Source organism: Sesamum indicum, linkage group LG9 (assembly GCF_026168435.1).
Source record: "Sesamum indicum cultivar Baizhima isolate 11 linkage group LG9, ASM2616843v1, whole genome shotgun sequence".
Lineage (NCBI taxonomy): Eukaryota > Viridiplantae > Streptophyta > Magnoliopsida > Lamiales > Pedaliaceae > Sesamum > Sesamum indicum.
Genome location: NC_142665.1, coordinates 24,886,397 through 24,901,543, shown reverse-complemented (window position 1 = coordinate 24,901,543; position 15,147 = coordinate 24,886,397). Strand labels below are relative to the sequence as shown.

General features: G+C 36.4%; 1 protein-coding gene and 1 long non-coding RNA gene across 2 annotated transcripts; one reads left to right on the top strand and one right to left on the bottom strand.

The window, feature by feature from the left end:
- Positions 1 to 263: 263 nt before the first annotated feature.
- Positions 264 to 3,026, top strand: LOC110013158 (uncharacterized). The gene is made up of 2 exons (XR_002288314.2): positions 264 to 1,137; positions 1,246 to 3,026. It is a non-coding gene; the product is annotated as an uncharacterized LOC110013158 (long non-coding RNA).
- LOC105177234 (ABC transporter B family member 19) lies at positions 1,479 to 9,043 on the bottom strand. The gene is made up of 10 exons (XM_011100305.3): positions 8,305 to 9,043; positions 8,158 to 8,212; positions 7,583 to 7,758; positions 6,884 to 7,084; positions 6,110 to 6,369; positions 5,704 to 6,023; positions 5,393 to 5,616; positions 4,386 to 5,205; positions 3,948 to 4,189; positions 1,479 to 2,864 (listed from the first exon to the last, which is right to left on the bottom strand). Exons 1-10 carry the CDS (start codon positions 8,548 to 8,550, stop codon positions 1,656 to 1,658), a joined length of 3,753 nt encoding a protein of 1,250 aa, XP_011098607.1. The 5' UTR covers positions 8,551 to 9,043; the 3' UTR covers positions 1,479 to 1,655.
- Between the last annotated feature and the right edge of the window lie 6,104 nt (positions 9,044 to 15,147).

The window sequence follows — 15,147 nt, the reverse complement described above, 5'->3', positions numbered from 1 at the left end:
ATTAGATATGGGTAAGAATTATTTGTGTAATAAGGAAAGCAAAAGATGTAATATATTATTTGAGCAGAAGAAAACAAGAGAATATGGAAAGGAGAATTGGAGGAATATAGTAACAGGCAAAAATCTATGACCACTCACAAAGTCAAATTTTGCAGCTGCCATCACCATCACCATCACCATAATAAAGACACTAAAATCTGCCTTCCCTTCATTTATTTACACATGTATCAATGAGTATGAGTTGTCGTGTATGATTGTTTTTTTACAAAGTTGATATAAAAATAAATTTAAATGATAAGATATTAAAACGAGTATAGTTGGATGGCAAAATATAATTTATTGTAAAAAAAAAATATAATTAGATTAGATTACATGGGTGGATATGAGTTTGATTGATCTGATTGTTGCTGCTTTATTAAACAAATGGGAAGTGAGATGGATTAATAAGTATGCAACTAAGTTTGATGTGAAAAAAGGCAGCAGGCGCAGGTGGACCATGAGCTTTAATCATTTATCTCTTTACAGATGTAAAATGAATCCAACGCTTCTGATTCATCAACCAGTTTTTGATGGGGCATTGGGCCCTCCAATTTCCTAAATCTTCATTTCCAACCCAATTGTTGAGGCTTGCAGATCTTCTTCACAAACCCTTTGCTTTTATGGTATTATCTTCCAACAAGTCAGTTGAATCATTTCTAAATAAAAAAAAGTGAGTTGAATTACTAGGTGGTGTGCTGCCATCCACTGATTGGTGGCTTTCATGTGTTTCTTGCAAGTAGTGTCCTCCTTTATTTGATGAATGCAGTTACTAATATCACTTGGAATTGGAGCTATCAAACTTGTCTGTTGCTTTTGGAAACAAGTGCACACTTTTCGCTGTACTGTACCTCCCTCATTCACCCACTCAACTTTCAATCTCAATTATGGTGAGATGGCAGGTTTACACTGTACATACTGCTTTTATACGTCATCATCACCATGTCTCTGATCAAAACAAAGGATCCAGTTGAGTTTTCTATTGCACTAACTACGTTAATTACGTAATTTTCCACTGAGGAAAGGAACATATTAGCTCAAAGTCGTTAACTTTTTTGTGTGATGATTGATTGGCCATGCCCATGTTCTTTCTTTGTTCCGGTAATAATTCAAGCCCATATGCTCCAATCAATGTGTTTCCATTATTATTATATATTAGAAAGAGGAGATGAGTCTAATCGATCTCTTTGCTGTTGTGTAACTATCCAGTAGTTTGTGTCGGCCACAAAGATTGTAAAAAGGTGGCTGTCTGTCTTCCAGAACCTGGAAAGAACACGAAGAAGCACATGTAACGGGGAAAAAGGCAAAGGAGAATTCAGTCATAAAAATCAGGTGTTTGCTTTTTTTTCTCTTTGTTAGAAGGATCTGGACTTATAAAGAGAAGGTAATCAATGTCCCCTCGAGCCCAGAAGATGATAAACACAGCGTCATGCTCACGATCATGCATCCAAGTTATTATATATTTTTAGCACACAAATCTCCACTGGGAATGGAGTCAACACGCTGAATTATGGTCTTCCCATCCCAATATCTACAACTATCACCATCATACAAAAAGATATCAAAACAATGGTTAATGGGCCCATACTGATCTTTTTTCTTTATCATATTATCATTCTTCATACACGATGATGTTGCAGTTGCAATAGCCTCGAATACGCGCCCTCCGGCCGGCTGATTAGCTCGCCGTGGCTCCCTTGTTCCACAATGCGTCCATCTTGAACCACACCAATGCTGTTGACCCCGCGTATGGTGGATAATCGGTGGGCTATGAGAACGGTGGTCCGCCCTCTCATTAGCCTTTCTAGTGCTTCTTGTAGCACGCATTCTGATTCCGCGTCGAGGGCGCTTGTTGCCTCATCGAGTAGAAGGATTGATGGGTCCTTAAGAACGGCCCGTGCAATTGCAATGCGTTGTTTTTGCCCTCCTGATAGTTGAACGCCTCTTTCACCAACTGTGGTTTTGTATCCCTCGGGCAATCCGCTGACAAATGTGTGCACGTTTGCTGCTCTTGCTGCTTCTATTACCTCGGCTTCAGTCGCCCCATCTTTCCCATAAGCAATGTTGTCAAAAATGCTGGCTGCAAAGAGTGCGGGCTCTTGCTGGACCAAACCGATTTTCAGCCGAAGAGACTTCAAGTTCAATCTCCTAATGTCTTTTCCATCTATCATAACTTTTCCAGCAATAGGATCATAAAATCTTTCTATCAGCACTATAACGGAGCTCTTCCCTGATCCGCTGGCACCAACTAGGGCTTGGCTCTGCCCTGCTCGAATTCTTAGGCTGAAGTCCTTAAACACCATTACATCCGGCCGTGATGGGTAAGCAAAGTCCACATGACGTAGCTCAATCTCACCACGAATTGATTCAACAGGCTCTGCTTCAGGTTCATCAGGGTCGATCCTTGTGGGCCGATCAAGAATTGAGAATACTGAGCCAACAGCTTCTCCACCCCTAATAATTTCAGGAGCGAGGCTTACTGTTTCAGCAACTGAATTTGCTGTGATGACTAAGACTACAAACACCTTAATGACCTTTGAGAACGTCGAAGCACCTTTGCTGACGAGGTGGGCACCGTACCAGAGAATAAAGGCCTCAGATGCATAAAGAGCAAGCTGCGAGAGACCAAATAGAAAACCGGAACATTGGCTGCGGCAGAGACTTCGACGTTGGGGGACACGGAGTTCATGGCAAAACAATGAGAGGATTTTATCTTGAGCGTTGAATGCTGCTACAGTTCTAATGTTGCTCACTCCTTCCCCTGCTATCATGCTAGTTTTTGCATGAGCCTTAGCCGTGTCTCCTGCAAACCCTTTGAGAGAGAGTTGCTGCAACATTCAAATGTAACATAATTGTCAGGGCACTGTGCACATGGAACAAATAGAGTAATTTTCTCAAAAGCATTACTGATCACTGTCATGCACATAGCGGCTCAACATATCATTTTCTGATACCAACAATGAATTTGTTGAGTTGTTTTACATTCTTAATTAATTCCCAACCCTGTTCTTTGCTCCCATATCTATATAGCTATGTTACTTAAACATTTCAAGCATCTAAACCTGGAAACATGTTTCAGGCACTCCTCACAATGAAAATTCATCTGACTATAGATATAGCATTCACAATACTCCTAGCATCATAATTTCTAGTGTGTAACGTGCCGTAACCACAGGTATTATTTAGAATCCAAGAACGCCAAAGGATGTGAAAAATGCCATCTGGACTAGCAATACCCTGACACCCCTCTAAAAGAAAAGAGAAAATATAAAGATATAAAATATATTGGAATCATGATATACAAAGTCATCACGGGACGAGAATCTCTGTCATGAATTATCTAGTGGACTGGAAGACAGTAAATTTCCAATCAACCCCATATTCAAACCCTGACATCTGTCTCATCTACTTGGGGTCCCAAAAATATCAGGCTCACTGCAATGCAGTGTCAGAGGAGGTGAAAAGCTTTAGCCCTATTAAAATTTGGTACTTGGTATTAAAATATGGGCATTAAGAATGACAGTGATAAATAGATATTACTCTTCTCAGTGTCTTTGAAGTTGTCGAGATAATAGAATCTTTACATACTTTTTCCGAGGGCTAGGTAATATAATATACAAAATTCTTGTATCATCACTTCATACTATGTAAATTTCAAGGAGTCAAACAGCAGATTTAAAGAAACAAGGGTGCAGCAGCGTGGTGCAGTGTTGTATTTACGTTCTTGTCTTGTAGTGCCAAGGGAACTGTGAAGTTGGATTCCAAGATTCAAAACCTTACTGCAGTGTTTAAATTCGATAGGACAACTTTTAATGTGCAATTACCAGATCACCCTTGTCCCAAGTGAAAAGTAACTTCAACGCCAACATAGTATCAGTATAATTGGACAAGTGAAAGATTAAGGGTTTTACCTGAGCAAAGTTTGCGAGGACAAGAAGAGGGAAGGTAGCCAGTATAAGCAGTGAAACCCTCCACTCAACTATGAAAGCAACTATGAAAGAAGTGAGAAGGGAAGTCATGTTCTGCAGTATCACGGATATCCTCTCGGCAATAGCTGATTTTACGTCCGCAGCATCGGTAGCCAGGCGGGCTGCAAGGAGGCTTGAATTGTTCTCTTCCTCATCGAACCATCCGACTTCATTCCTCAAAATTGCTGAAATGAGCAAAATAGTTAATATAAATTTTTTATAAGAATTAATTTGCATGGATTATGAGGAAAAAAAGGAATATCCTTCATAATCTTGTGAAACATCAAGCTTTCTTAACAAAATTATCGTGCATTAACTTTGTGCTGTGATCATGAGCTTGAACTGGCTAGCAAGAATGCCACGTAAAGATCGGTATTTCACCTGCAAGCATCATTCTTCTAACTCTTGTGGTAAGGTTCTCGCCCATGATACTGAAGAAGTAGTGCTGAATCAGATATGCAACAACAGCATAAAGACCAGCTCCAATATAAATGAAAACATACTCCTTCGTCTTTCGCTCCATGGCAGCAGGATTTCGGTAGTAGAATACCTCAATCATATTACTCATCACAATGGCAAAGGTTGGGCCAATGAACCCAGAAAGAATAGATCCTATGGCTCCCATGATTGAATAAGGCCATTCAGGAGCATTTAGTTTAAGAAGCCGGCAGAAGTAACCAGCGGGGGCTGGATTTTTTCTATCTGTTTCAGCGTTTGATACCATCTCCAATCGACCATCAGCACCTGTGCTGTAAGAATAGCTCAAGTTTCTCAAACTCCCAGAACGGAGGCTAAGAGACTTTGTCGATAATGAATGACTAAGGCGTGATGAGCGTGTACGACGAGTCGAAGGATTTGAAAGATCTCTATTCCCTATCATTTCCTGGAATCTGATTAAGGATGCATATGCACCGGCTTTGGCAATTAGTTCTTCATGTGTTCCAGTTTCAACAACTTGTCCTTGCTGTATAACTGCAATGCAATCAACATTTCTTATTGTTGATAGCCGATGTGCTACAACTACTGTAGTTCTCCCAACCATCAGGCGATCTAGAGCCTCCTGAACGATGCTTTCCGAACTTGCATCTAGGGCACTAGTTGCTTCATCAAGAAGAAGTATCTTCGGGTTCTTCAGCATAGCTCTTGCGATAGCTATTCTCTGCTTCTGGCCACCAGACAGTTGGACACCACGTTCTCCAACCTGGATTTTGATTTGGCAGGTTAATTTAGCACAAAAATCAACTTAGAAACAGATAGAATCGCCTGAATGCCAAAATGGCTATGTTGTTGAATGAAAATGTCAACTCTAATCAGCAAAATACTCACAACCATTGCTGGAGCCTACTTATATCTACAACTAGGTAAAGGAAACTGCAAACAAAGCCAACCTGAGTGTTGTATCCGATAGGAAGCAAGGTGATAAAGCTATGAGCATTAGCAGCAGAGGCGGCAGCTTCCACTTCCGCCATGGTTGCATCAGGCTTTCCATAGAGAATGTTCTCAAGTATCGTGGTCGCAAAGAGTGCAGGCTCTTGGTTCACCAGACCAATCTGATTGCGCAACCATCTCAGCTGCAGTGTCTTTATATCAACATTGTCTAGCAAAATTTCTCCTGTCCATTTCAATGACATCAGAACATTTAGTTTAAATCACAATTTTGGTTACTCCAATTCAAAGTGGAATGAAGCTTTTTAGTTACCCTGATTAGGATCATAAAATCTTTCTATCAATGAGACGACAGTGCTTTTTCCAGAACCACTACCACCTACTACGGCAACAGTTTTTCCAGCAGGGAAGAAGATGGAAAAATCTCTGAAGATGATGACATCAGGTCTAGATGGATAGCTAAAAGTTACATTTTTGAACTCAATGTTTCCATGGACATCAGCCAGGCACTTTGCATCTGATGATGCATCTTGAACTATTGTTGGTTTTTGCTTGATGATTTCCATCAACTTGTATCCAGCAGCTTTACCTTTGCTGAATGCCCCAAGATTAGAAAATGACTGACCTAAGCTCCTGTAGAAATGAAATTATCAGAACCTCGATATCCCTTTATCTATTGGCTGAAGAATGAAGGAAGAGTTTATAGCATCATATCTTACATGCCACCGACAATGGCAGAGAAAATAGCAGTAAATGCCTTCCCACCATCTGTTTGTCCATTTCTGATGAAAACACCCGCGTACCAGAAAACAAGAGCCCATGACATGCATGCTATACCATAAGTACATCCTAATCCCAGCCCTTTAGCCATTCCAGCCTTATATCCCAGCTTTAGTGTATTTTGTATTAGATCTGAATATGCACTGAGGGCTTTGCTCTCACCAACATATGAGTATACTGTCCTAACTTGTGCAATCGACTGCATTACCAGAAAAAATATTAGTTTGAAACGTGATTTATGAAATAATTCGGATAAGATTTCATTAGTCAAGAGACTATTCAAATAGTTAATTCTCAACTCTGTCAGCTGTCAGGATCATTTTTAACTGGCATTGTCATACGAACAAAATCTTCCAGTCAATATAGCAGCTACTGGGAGCAAAGAAGTTGGTGAAATTCTAATACATACGCAGTAATAAGTTACCCACTGCACTTAGACTTTTCTTAAGGAAAAAAAAAAGAATATCATATCCTGGAGATGGAGACACCTTCACCCAAAATTAGAAAAGTGAAAAGGAGGACAAGAAAGGCAAAGAGGTTTTCCAGCCGCATGCTAACTACAGCATTATTTAATCATTAGTAGTGCATATAGAGGACTCAATTACTCTAGTGAACCTACCTTCTAAATTAAGATGTCATAAAAGGAAAATAGCTTCTAACCAATAAAGGATTATAAATAATAATTAAGAACAATCGTTTTGCCCCAAGCTCACCTGCTCAGCAATTATACCAGCATTTGCATATGATTCACGACTTTTGGAGGTGAGTCCGGTGAGAGTATAAGCATATAAACCGCCAGCAAAGGCAATTCCAGGAATCACAGCCACACTGAGTAGAGCTAGCCTCCATGCTGACACAAAACCAACCACCAGTCCCGCCAAAAATGTCGAAAGATAATGAATGAAATTACCAACCTAGAGAATCCAAATACAAAGATTACTTGCAACAAAACTTCATCGAAAATTTAAAAAATTAAAAAGCACAACTGATAAATGAGCTAGAAGTCTTTAAACCCAAGATCATTGTAACTTGGAGCTAAACAAAACCCAGTCATTAACGCATACAATTTAATCCGAGTGTCTACAGTGATTAAAGTGAACCCAAGTCAAAAACCAACTAGCAGAAAAAGATGGCAGCAGTAAAGGTTAACTAAGTTTCCTCTAACATGAGCTATAAATTGAGATGTGAGAAATTTGTACTTGGGGCCCGCATTGATGGCCATCAATGCCCCTTCATATCATAAATTTTCCTTCTTTAATGCAAGAATTGTCCACTAGCAGATTATACCAATTTACCGTCAGAAAACACAGTAATTCTCACACCATGTGATCGTTGAGGTCTGTGTGTGAGAGAGAGATTAAACAATGAAAATGCGGAGTAGCAGATCAGAAGAGAGGGAAAACAGAACAGACCTTCTCGCTGATGGCATCTTGTACAAGCAGAGTATCTGTGGAGACACTGAAAACAATATCTCCAGTTCTTGCATCCGTATCAAAGAATCCCACGTCCTGTTTCAATACCGCTTCCAAATACTTCTTCCTCAATGCACCCACTTGCCTCTCCCCAGTGTACATCCAACATGCAATCTCTGCTTTTACATGGCATAATGTTCAATTTTAAGTTTTAACCCTCAAGAAAGATAAAAGTAAGAGCGCAAAAATACCAAACAATTTTGCTGAAAAAGAACAAAGTTTTAACTAAGGGAAAATGTTAAATTCTGAAGTATCAGCACTGATGGAGATGTGTGGTGGAATAATATAAAATAGGGAAATATTTTGGGGAAATTGACAGGTGATAGGATCAAGACAAAGAGACGGTCCACGGACCACGTGCGACTGATCCGTAGTGAACTGGCCGAACACAGTATGAACGCAATGAAATGAAAAACTTGATTATAATACTACCAAAAGACTAGTTCTTTAATTATAGACTATAATAACAAAAATGCTGGAAACAAAATCAAGAGAGCCCAGATCACAAATCCCACCTGCGTAAGATGAGAAGCACACCACCAATCCCAGATACACGAAATACAGAGCATACTGCATCAAACGACACAAATATGAACCGTCAGATCTAATTAACACAGTAAAGATTGTTATGCATAAACAATAAACAATTCACGAAAGCAAACCTTGGCAACTTCATGGGTCATCTTGTGCAAATCCATTTGGTTTTTGCCAAAACCATTGACCATTTCACCAAAAAGCAAAAAGAAAACAGGCATTGAAGACCCGTGAATGATAGCACCAAGGCTTCCGGATATCATCAGAATAATGTCATATTTATCTGCAAATGAAAAAAGCTGATAGAACGGCAGGCTCTGCTCTTTCTTCTTCTCCGACTCCGGCATTGCTTTCCCGTCAGCTGCCTCAGCCATTTCCCAAGGAGAAGAATGTTTCCTTGAATTCGGAGGGGTATATAGATATAACCCGTCAGCTAGTTTTCAATCACTCTCGACGAAAACCACCTCAAGTAAAGATAAAAATCAAATCTTGAATATAACTGAGAGCTGCATGCTCCTATTTCTGGTGGGTTTTTCCATTTCAGCATAATATATATCACAGAAAGCTTATGGGAATCTTGAAGAACTGGAGATCTAAAAAATGAGAGTATTCTGTTCTGAAGTCGTAATAATATCTAGTAACTTATCACGGGCAGTGAGTTGATACATAAACAAGCTCATTAATGAGTTCACTGAGAGAGAAAGAGAGCTCAAATTAGAGGCTGCCGGAAAGAGAAAGGAAAATGGAGGAAATGTCAGTATATCAGTAAGACTAGCGGTCAAACGAGGTGAGGAGAGAGAGAGAAGGAAGAGATTCAGTCCAGTGTGTGTAGAAGAAAAAAGAAAGAGAGTGTGTGTGTGTGTGGAGTGAGGTTTGGTTTACTTATAAAGAGAAGGGGAGAGTTGAGTTGTGCAGAATTAACCCTGGTTTTGTAAAAACGGTCTTGTCCAGGTTAAAGGGAATCTCCCCCACCCCCTTCCCCTCCCTCACTTCTGCCAATACTTTGGTATATGTGTGCACAATGCTATTATTTTATCTCACTGTCAATTTTTCCAACTCCTCCTTTTCTTTGGAGAAATTCTGCCTCAAATGAAATTTTTTTACACATATCCAATTAAGCTGCGTTAAATTAATTACATAATAACAGTTGTAATATATTTATTGTGTGATTAATTTATAATTAAAAAAAATAATCAGTCACATAATAAATATATTCTATGATTAGTTTAATTAGGACGAACCTAATTTGTATAAAAAAAATTCTGAATTTGATCACATATCAATTAATTATATGGCAAATGTAATATTACTTGTTGTGCATGTATTGGGGTAAAAATTTTAAAAAAAAGAATAATTAATTACATAACAAGTGTATCATACTTATTACATGATTAAATTGGTTGGACCAAAACTGATTTGGTGAAAAATTTTCCTTTTTCCTGGTGTTTTGATTTTAGAAATAGAAATGGAATTCTTTGAGGTGAGGAGAAAACCAAAATCCTGAGGTGTTCCATAATTCTACTGTATATTCTTCAGTTAAACTACCTATGAATAATCATAGAAGAAGCGTACTCACGATTCATTCATCTTCAACAGAGTGTTTTTCACTAACCTGTACCAAAAATGAAGAACAAAAAGTAGCAGTTGAGGAGGATTCAAAACAGAAAGAAGTCTGATTTTGGTGAGTGCATTCTGAGTAGTGTAGGGTATTTTTTGAGTATTAGGGGCAAAAAGGAAAGCAAGAAAATGGGATGTGAGAGCATTTGAGGAGTTTGAGTCTTAAATTGTGTTTGATGAAAAAGTAAAAAGGGTATTGGTGGAGTTAAATCCCGCAGCTTGGTAGTGAAGAAAAACACACTAGACAACCAATCTCACTACTTTCTTACTTTATTTATACTTCTAAATCAAATTTTCCAGTACGTAAATATATTAATATTTTCAAATCAATCGATAAATTCAAAGTAAATAAAAAAATAACATACTACTATTGAAAATAATTTAAATATTCGTATAACTTGAACTTACAATCTCTTAGTTGATGGAACTCAATTTCACCGTTGTCTTGCATCATCTATCTACGCTACTTACACCACCCCCACCCGTCTCTTCACTACTCAACCCGCCATAGCCCCTACTCATGCTTTTGAATCAACAAAGTACAACCAAGTACAAAAATACTTTAATATAGAATACACAATTTTCTCATAGAAATCGCTAGTTTTTATCGATTAAATTAATGAGCATGTGCTGACTCTCACAGGACTATCCAGAGTAAATACTTTTGCTCTCTGGATAAATAGATTATAAATGAGGATTTTTTCGGATGAAAAACAAGTAAATGATTAACGCTTTTAATGTTTTCTATATTTTATTTATGGGTAATGACATTTATTATATATGTAAGTGGAATAGATATTATTGTATAGGGAGAAGAATGAAGTATATATATATAAGTAGGCAAAGGTTGTTCGAACGAGGAAGCAGAGTGGATCAGTTATCTCTATTTATTGCACTTCTACTATAGTACTATTCACAGTAAATGCTCTCATCTCTCTTTCTGTTCTGAAAGATTCAAAATTAAGACTGTCGCCTACGGCTTTGGAGTGAGCTTGCATGTGTTTATTATGTGATATGATATGAAAATTCAACATTCGAATATACCGCTTCAATGATTTATTGTGATAAAAAGAGCATGCGAATTTACATGCCAAATATTAATTATTATCATCACCTTCACTCTTCCAATACATAATTCTATACCTCTTAATTTGTCCCTTTCTTCTCTTCTACATATATATATACTCCTTTGTGAATTCTTACCAGAACTTCCAGCAATTTGTGCTTTTATTAGGTAATATTAAATTTGATGTCGCAAAATTTTGATTTTACCACTAGCTAGACAAAAATTATGTAAGAACCCGTATGGACGAAAACAAGCCCTGTCAAGTCCTACTCGGCGTCAGGACTTGAGTTAATTCAAGAATCGATCTATTTTTTATTTTTTATTATTTATAATCATTAAGAAATCATTAAGAAACAAAAAAAAAGAGAGGAAAAAAAAAACCCAGTTTCTATAGTTCTAATTACCAACAAAAATGAATTAAAAAAAATAAAAAAACTCTTATACCATTCTATAATTCTTTCATGTATTTCGTCACCAAGAGTTTAGGGATGAAAATTGTAGGGTATGATTTCCTCATACTCCAAGGTCTCTCACTTTGTATCTTATACTATATGTTTATGAAATAATTTATTATCAATATGTAATTATTAGGAAGAAGAATTATACATAAAATTACCATTATAGATAATTAATGATACATTTATAGTGATACGTTACTTAACACAATATAATAACACAAAAAATTTATTGTGACTATTTATAGCTCTAATAATTATGCACTATTTTTTTGTTGATAATTCTTACCAATTATAACAACTTCTAAAAAATAATAGTCATTGTTAAAATTATAGAATTGATTTTGATACATAATAAAAATTCTTGGCACTAAATATACATTACAAAAATATTCTAATTGCCAAATCTAATTTTGAATCTGGGAAACTAATTGATCTTTGAATTTAACAATATTGATTATATATGAATGTATATGTGTGCAATTTACATTAAAGACATTAAAATTTTCTCTGCATATATATTATTAATTAGAGGGTAGTGGAATAATGAGAAGTGAGAACAATGAGAATACTCCAAAATGGTTGCTATTGCCAGACAGTAGGTACAATGAGGGTTTATGAATAGAGTCGACAAATTTAGGTTAAACCTAAAAAATATGAAGTATCACATTCCTGGATTATGATTTCTCAAAAGAGGGATCACTTCATTTTCCCAATAATTTCATCAATTATCAAACCCTAGCTAGGTAGCTGCTAGCTACTAGGTACTAGGTACTAGGTAGAGGCAGAATAAGGATAAAACCCTAGAGTTTGGTTACGGGGTGCAAAAAAATTGAAGTGAGTGCCATGCAAAAATCCATGGATCGATGCATGCTTACACAAGTTGCCATGTTTGGATTAGCTGCTGATCAGGCCCCAAAATCACACCAAACATTTCTCCTTTTTCACACAACCTAATCATCCTTCCTCATCTTCTTCCATATATATATATAAATACCATTCTTCTCTCTCTCTATGTGTGTGTGTGTGAGAGAGAGAGACAGAGAGAGAAAAGAGAGAGATTGATGGGATGGAAGCATTACATGTGCTTAAAGGAGAGATGGATATTGTAGTTAGGGTAGGTCACATCATGGGTTGCAATTCCGAATTTGTTTCCTCCAATTATCAGGGGTTTTTACTTTTCCATCCACCACTAATTCTCTCTATCCCAACCTACATATATATGTGTATATATATATAATATAATCAAATGATTGAAGAGTTAATTTGTAATTATACGATGTAACTAGTATTCCATTGAGAATTATTGGTGTATGTATGAGATATATATGAGAATAGGGAAAATGTATTATTTATTTGACGATTTTGATAGTGAAATTTATTTGATTTCAAGCAATCAAGGTTGCGTCTATAATATAACTTGGAAAAGATGAGATGTCCAAATAGGAAGAGAAAAGGAATAGTTTGAACTTTGAATGGCTGGTGTCTCACGTTACATTGCCACATACTTATGTAAAATATATCTATTACATTTACTGCAAACCACTTGTAATACATCACAATAACTAAAACAAATAGCAAGAAATCCAGAGCAAAAACAAAGAAAGAAAACCATGACTAGAAAGATATTATCTAATTGATTTTAAGTTAAGAATTGCGATCCTTTAATTAAATAGCTATTCGTCTCATAAATCTCCATCACCAACCCAACTAACAACAAGGTTAGTGGAGGAAAATAAATATACAAGACCAAAAATATGGCCACCAAGTGTCGAAGCTCATCGTCCTAGATATTCAACCCGTGAACGGAATCTCTTCATCCAGAGTTTTAACACTTGGAAAAATATGAGATTATGGTGATAACTACTTCTATTGGATGATTCTGCAACATCGTGGTTATTGTCTGCTTATCACCTTCATTTGTAATAAGCCGACCAAAGGAACCAAATTTCATCACGTCGATCAATGAAGTAGAGTGGCGGTATATATATATATATATATATGACTACTTCAAACAAATACTACGATCAATCCAGTACTAGCCCACTACTAGACATATTCATCACCTAACACTCTCTTAATATCTGCCCGAATCGTGCCCTCGTTATGTGTGTGTGTCTCCACCCATTGCCCATTGCCCATTGCTTTTAATTCCCTTCACCACCCATAATTCGTTAATTCCAGATTCTTGCTATCAAAAGTACATGTTATGGATTTTGATTACAAGGATAGATTTGATGGTCCTGAAAAAGTGCCGCATGAAATATTTGGGAAAGAAGGAATAGCTAGCAATAGCATGGTCCAAATTAAGAGCTAACCTAGAACCTAGGACTAATTCACTTCTCGGGAATATTAATATTGTAACTATAATGATCATAATCATAAATGAATCCATGATTAATGGCAATGGACTTTATGTACGAGGGTACGATTACAATTATTAAATCATCATTAATTATAGTGTAATTGCTTACATAATAACCATAGTCAGCAATTACTTGATGATTAATGGCAGTTGATTCATCATTTATATATATATGAGGGTACGATTAGATTATAAAATTATCATTAATTATAGTGTAATTGCTAGCTCATTAATTCCCTCATATGAAGAAATCTTTCTTCTGAATTTTCTTTTTTTTTAAAAAAAAAAAAAGAAAGGAAAGTTTGGATACGAAACATGACACATGCAAAAAGAGAACAACATTACTTTCAGCCTCCAAACAGTATATTTAAGATTTTATGAAAGTGAAAAGAGTCCGAAAATGAGGGCCGGCGCCCATTCGTTCGACAATCTTATAATTATTAATATCATGACTTCAAATAATGAATTAATTAAGGTGGTAAAAGTGAGATTAAGAAAGAAAACAAGACCCTAACGGTCTCCTAATCCCTTAACAACACATTGTACTTCTCTTCTAAATCCCACCTGCTCTTGCAACACTACAACTCAAATTGTTTGGTGTTGGGCAACTTTTGTTAATTTATAAAAGAAATTATTTAAATGGGTAATTAATTTGGTTGTGATGTAGCTGCTTTTGGGGACAACAGATTCCTCATGGTGAAATGATTAACGCCTAATTTAATTTCTTGTTACCACCTAACATTTTCTAGCCATGTGCTTAGCTTCTCTCCTCCCAAATAAGCTTCATCCAAACGAATCCTTATTAATAATTTCTCCTTATCTCCTCGTCGTGAAGTATTTGTCTCATCTTTTTAGCACTTAATACCCTGAAATGACATGAGTTCATGGTACGTAATTAGTTAGACAATCGTGTTTGTATAAAACCAATATGAGATTACAGTTTAATTAAGTAAATATGGGTATTTAACCCTATTGATTGCATTTAGTTACTTTGTAATATATCTGTATAAAAAAAGCAGAAGAGATAGGTAGGCAGCAAGAAAAGGTGATGAAGAAGTACAAATAAACACTAATTAAGATGGCAAAAAAAGCTGAAATCCAGAGATGCAAGAGAGGGTTGGAATTAAAAAAAGATAAAGATTTTTGGAGTTGAAGTGAGCATGCCTCCTCCATAACACCACATTCATTTACACTTAATTTATGACCATTTTCTTACCCAATCCATCATTTCAGAACCCTATCTCTCTCTCTCTCTATATATATATATATATGAACTCTCAAAGTTAGCATCATATGATTGCTCCGCGTGCCCACACTTTCTCGATCATCATCTATCATTATTCAAATTTATTGTTAATTTTCTGTTCTTAGAGTTAATTAATTGGATTTTAAGCTTTTTGCAATGAAGAAATTTTTTTTAAAAAAAAAGATGGGTGTAATTAAATATATTTTTTGAGTTAACTGAAAA

Coding starts and splice junctions, on each gene's coding strand:
- LOC105177234 (XM_011100305.3), bottom strand. CDS start 8,550: ATGGCTGAGGCAGCTGACGGGAAAGCAATGCCGGAGTCGGAGAAGAAG. Junction 7,085..7,582: donor AAGATGCCATCAGCGAGAAG/GTCTGTTCTGTT, acceptor TGGATTCTCTAG/GTTGGTAATTTCATTCATTA. Junction 4,190..4,385: donor TAGAAGAATGATGCTTGCAG/GTGAAATACCGA, acceptor TGCTCATTTCAG/CAATTTTGAGGAATGAAGTC.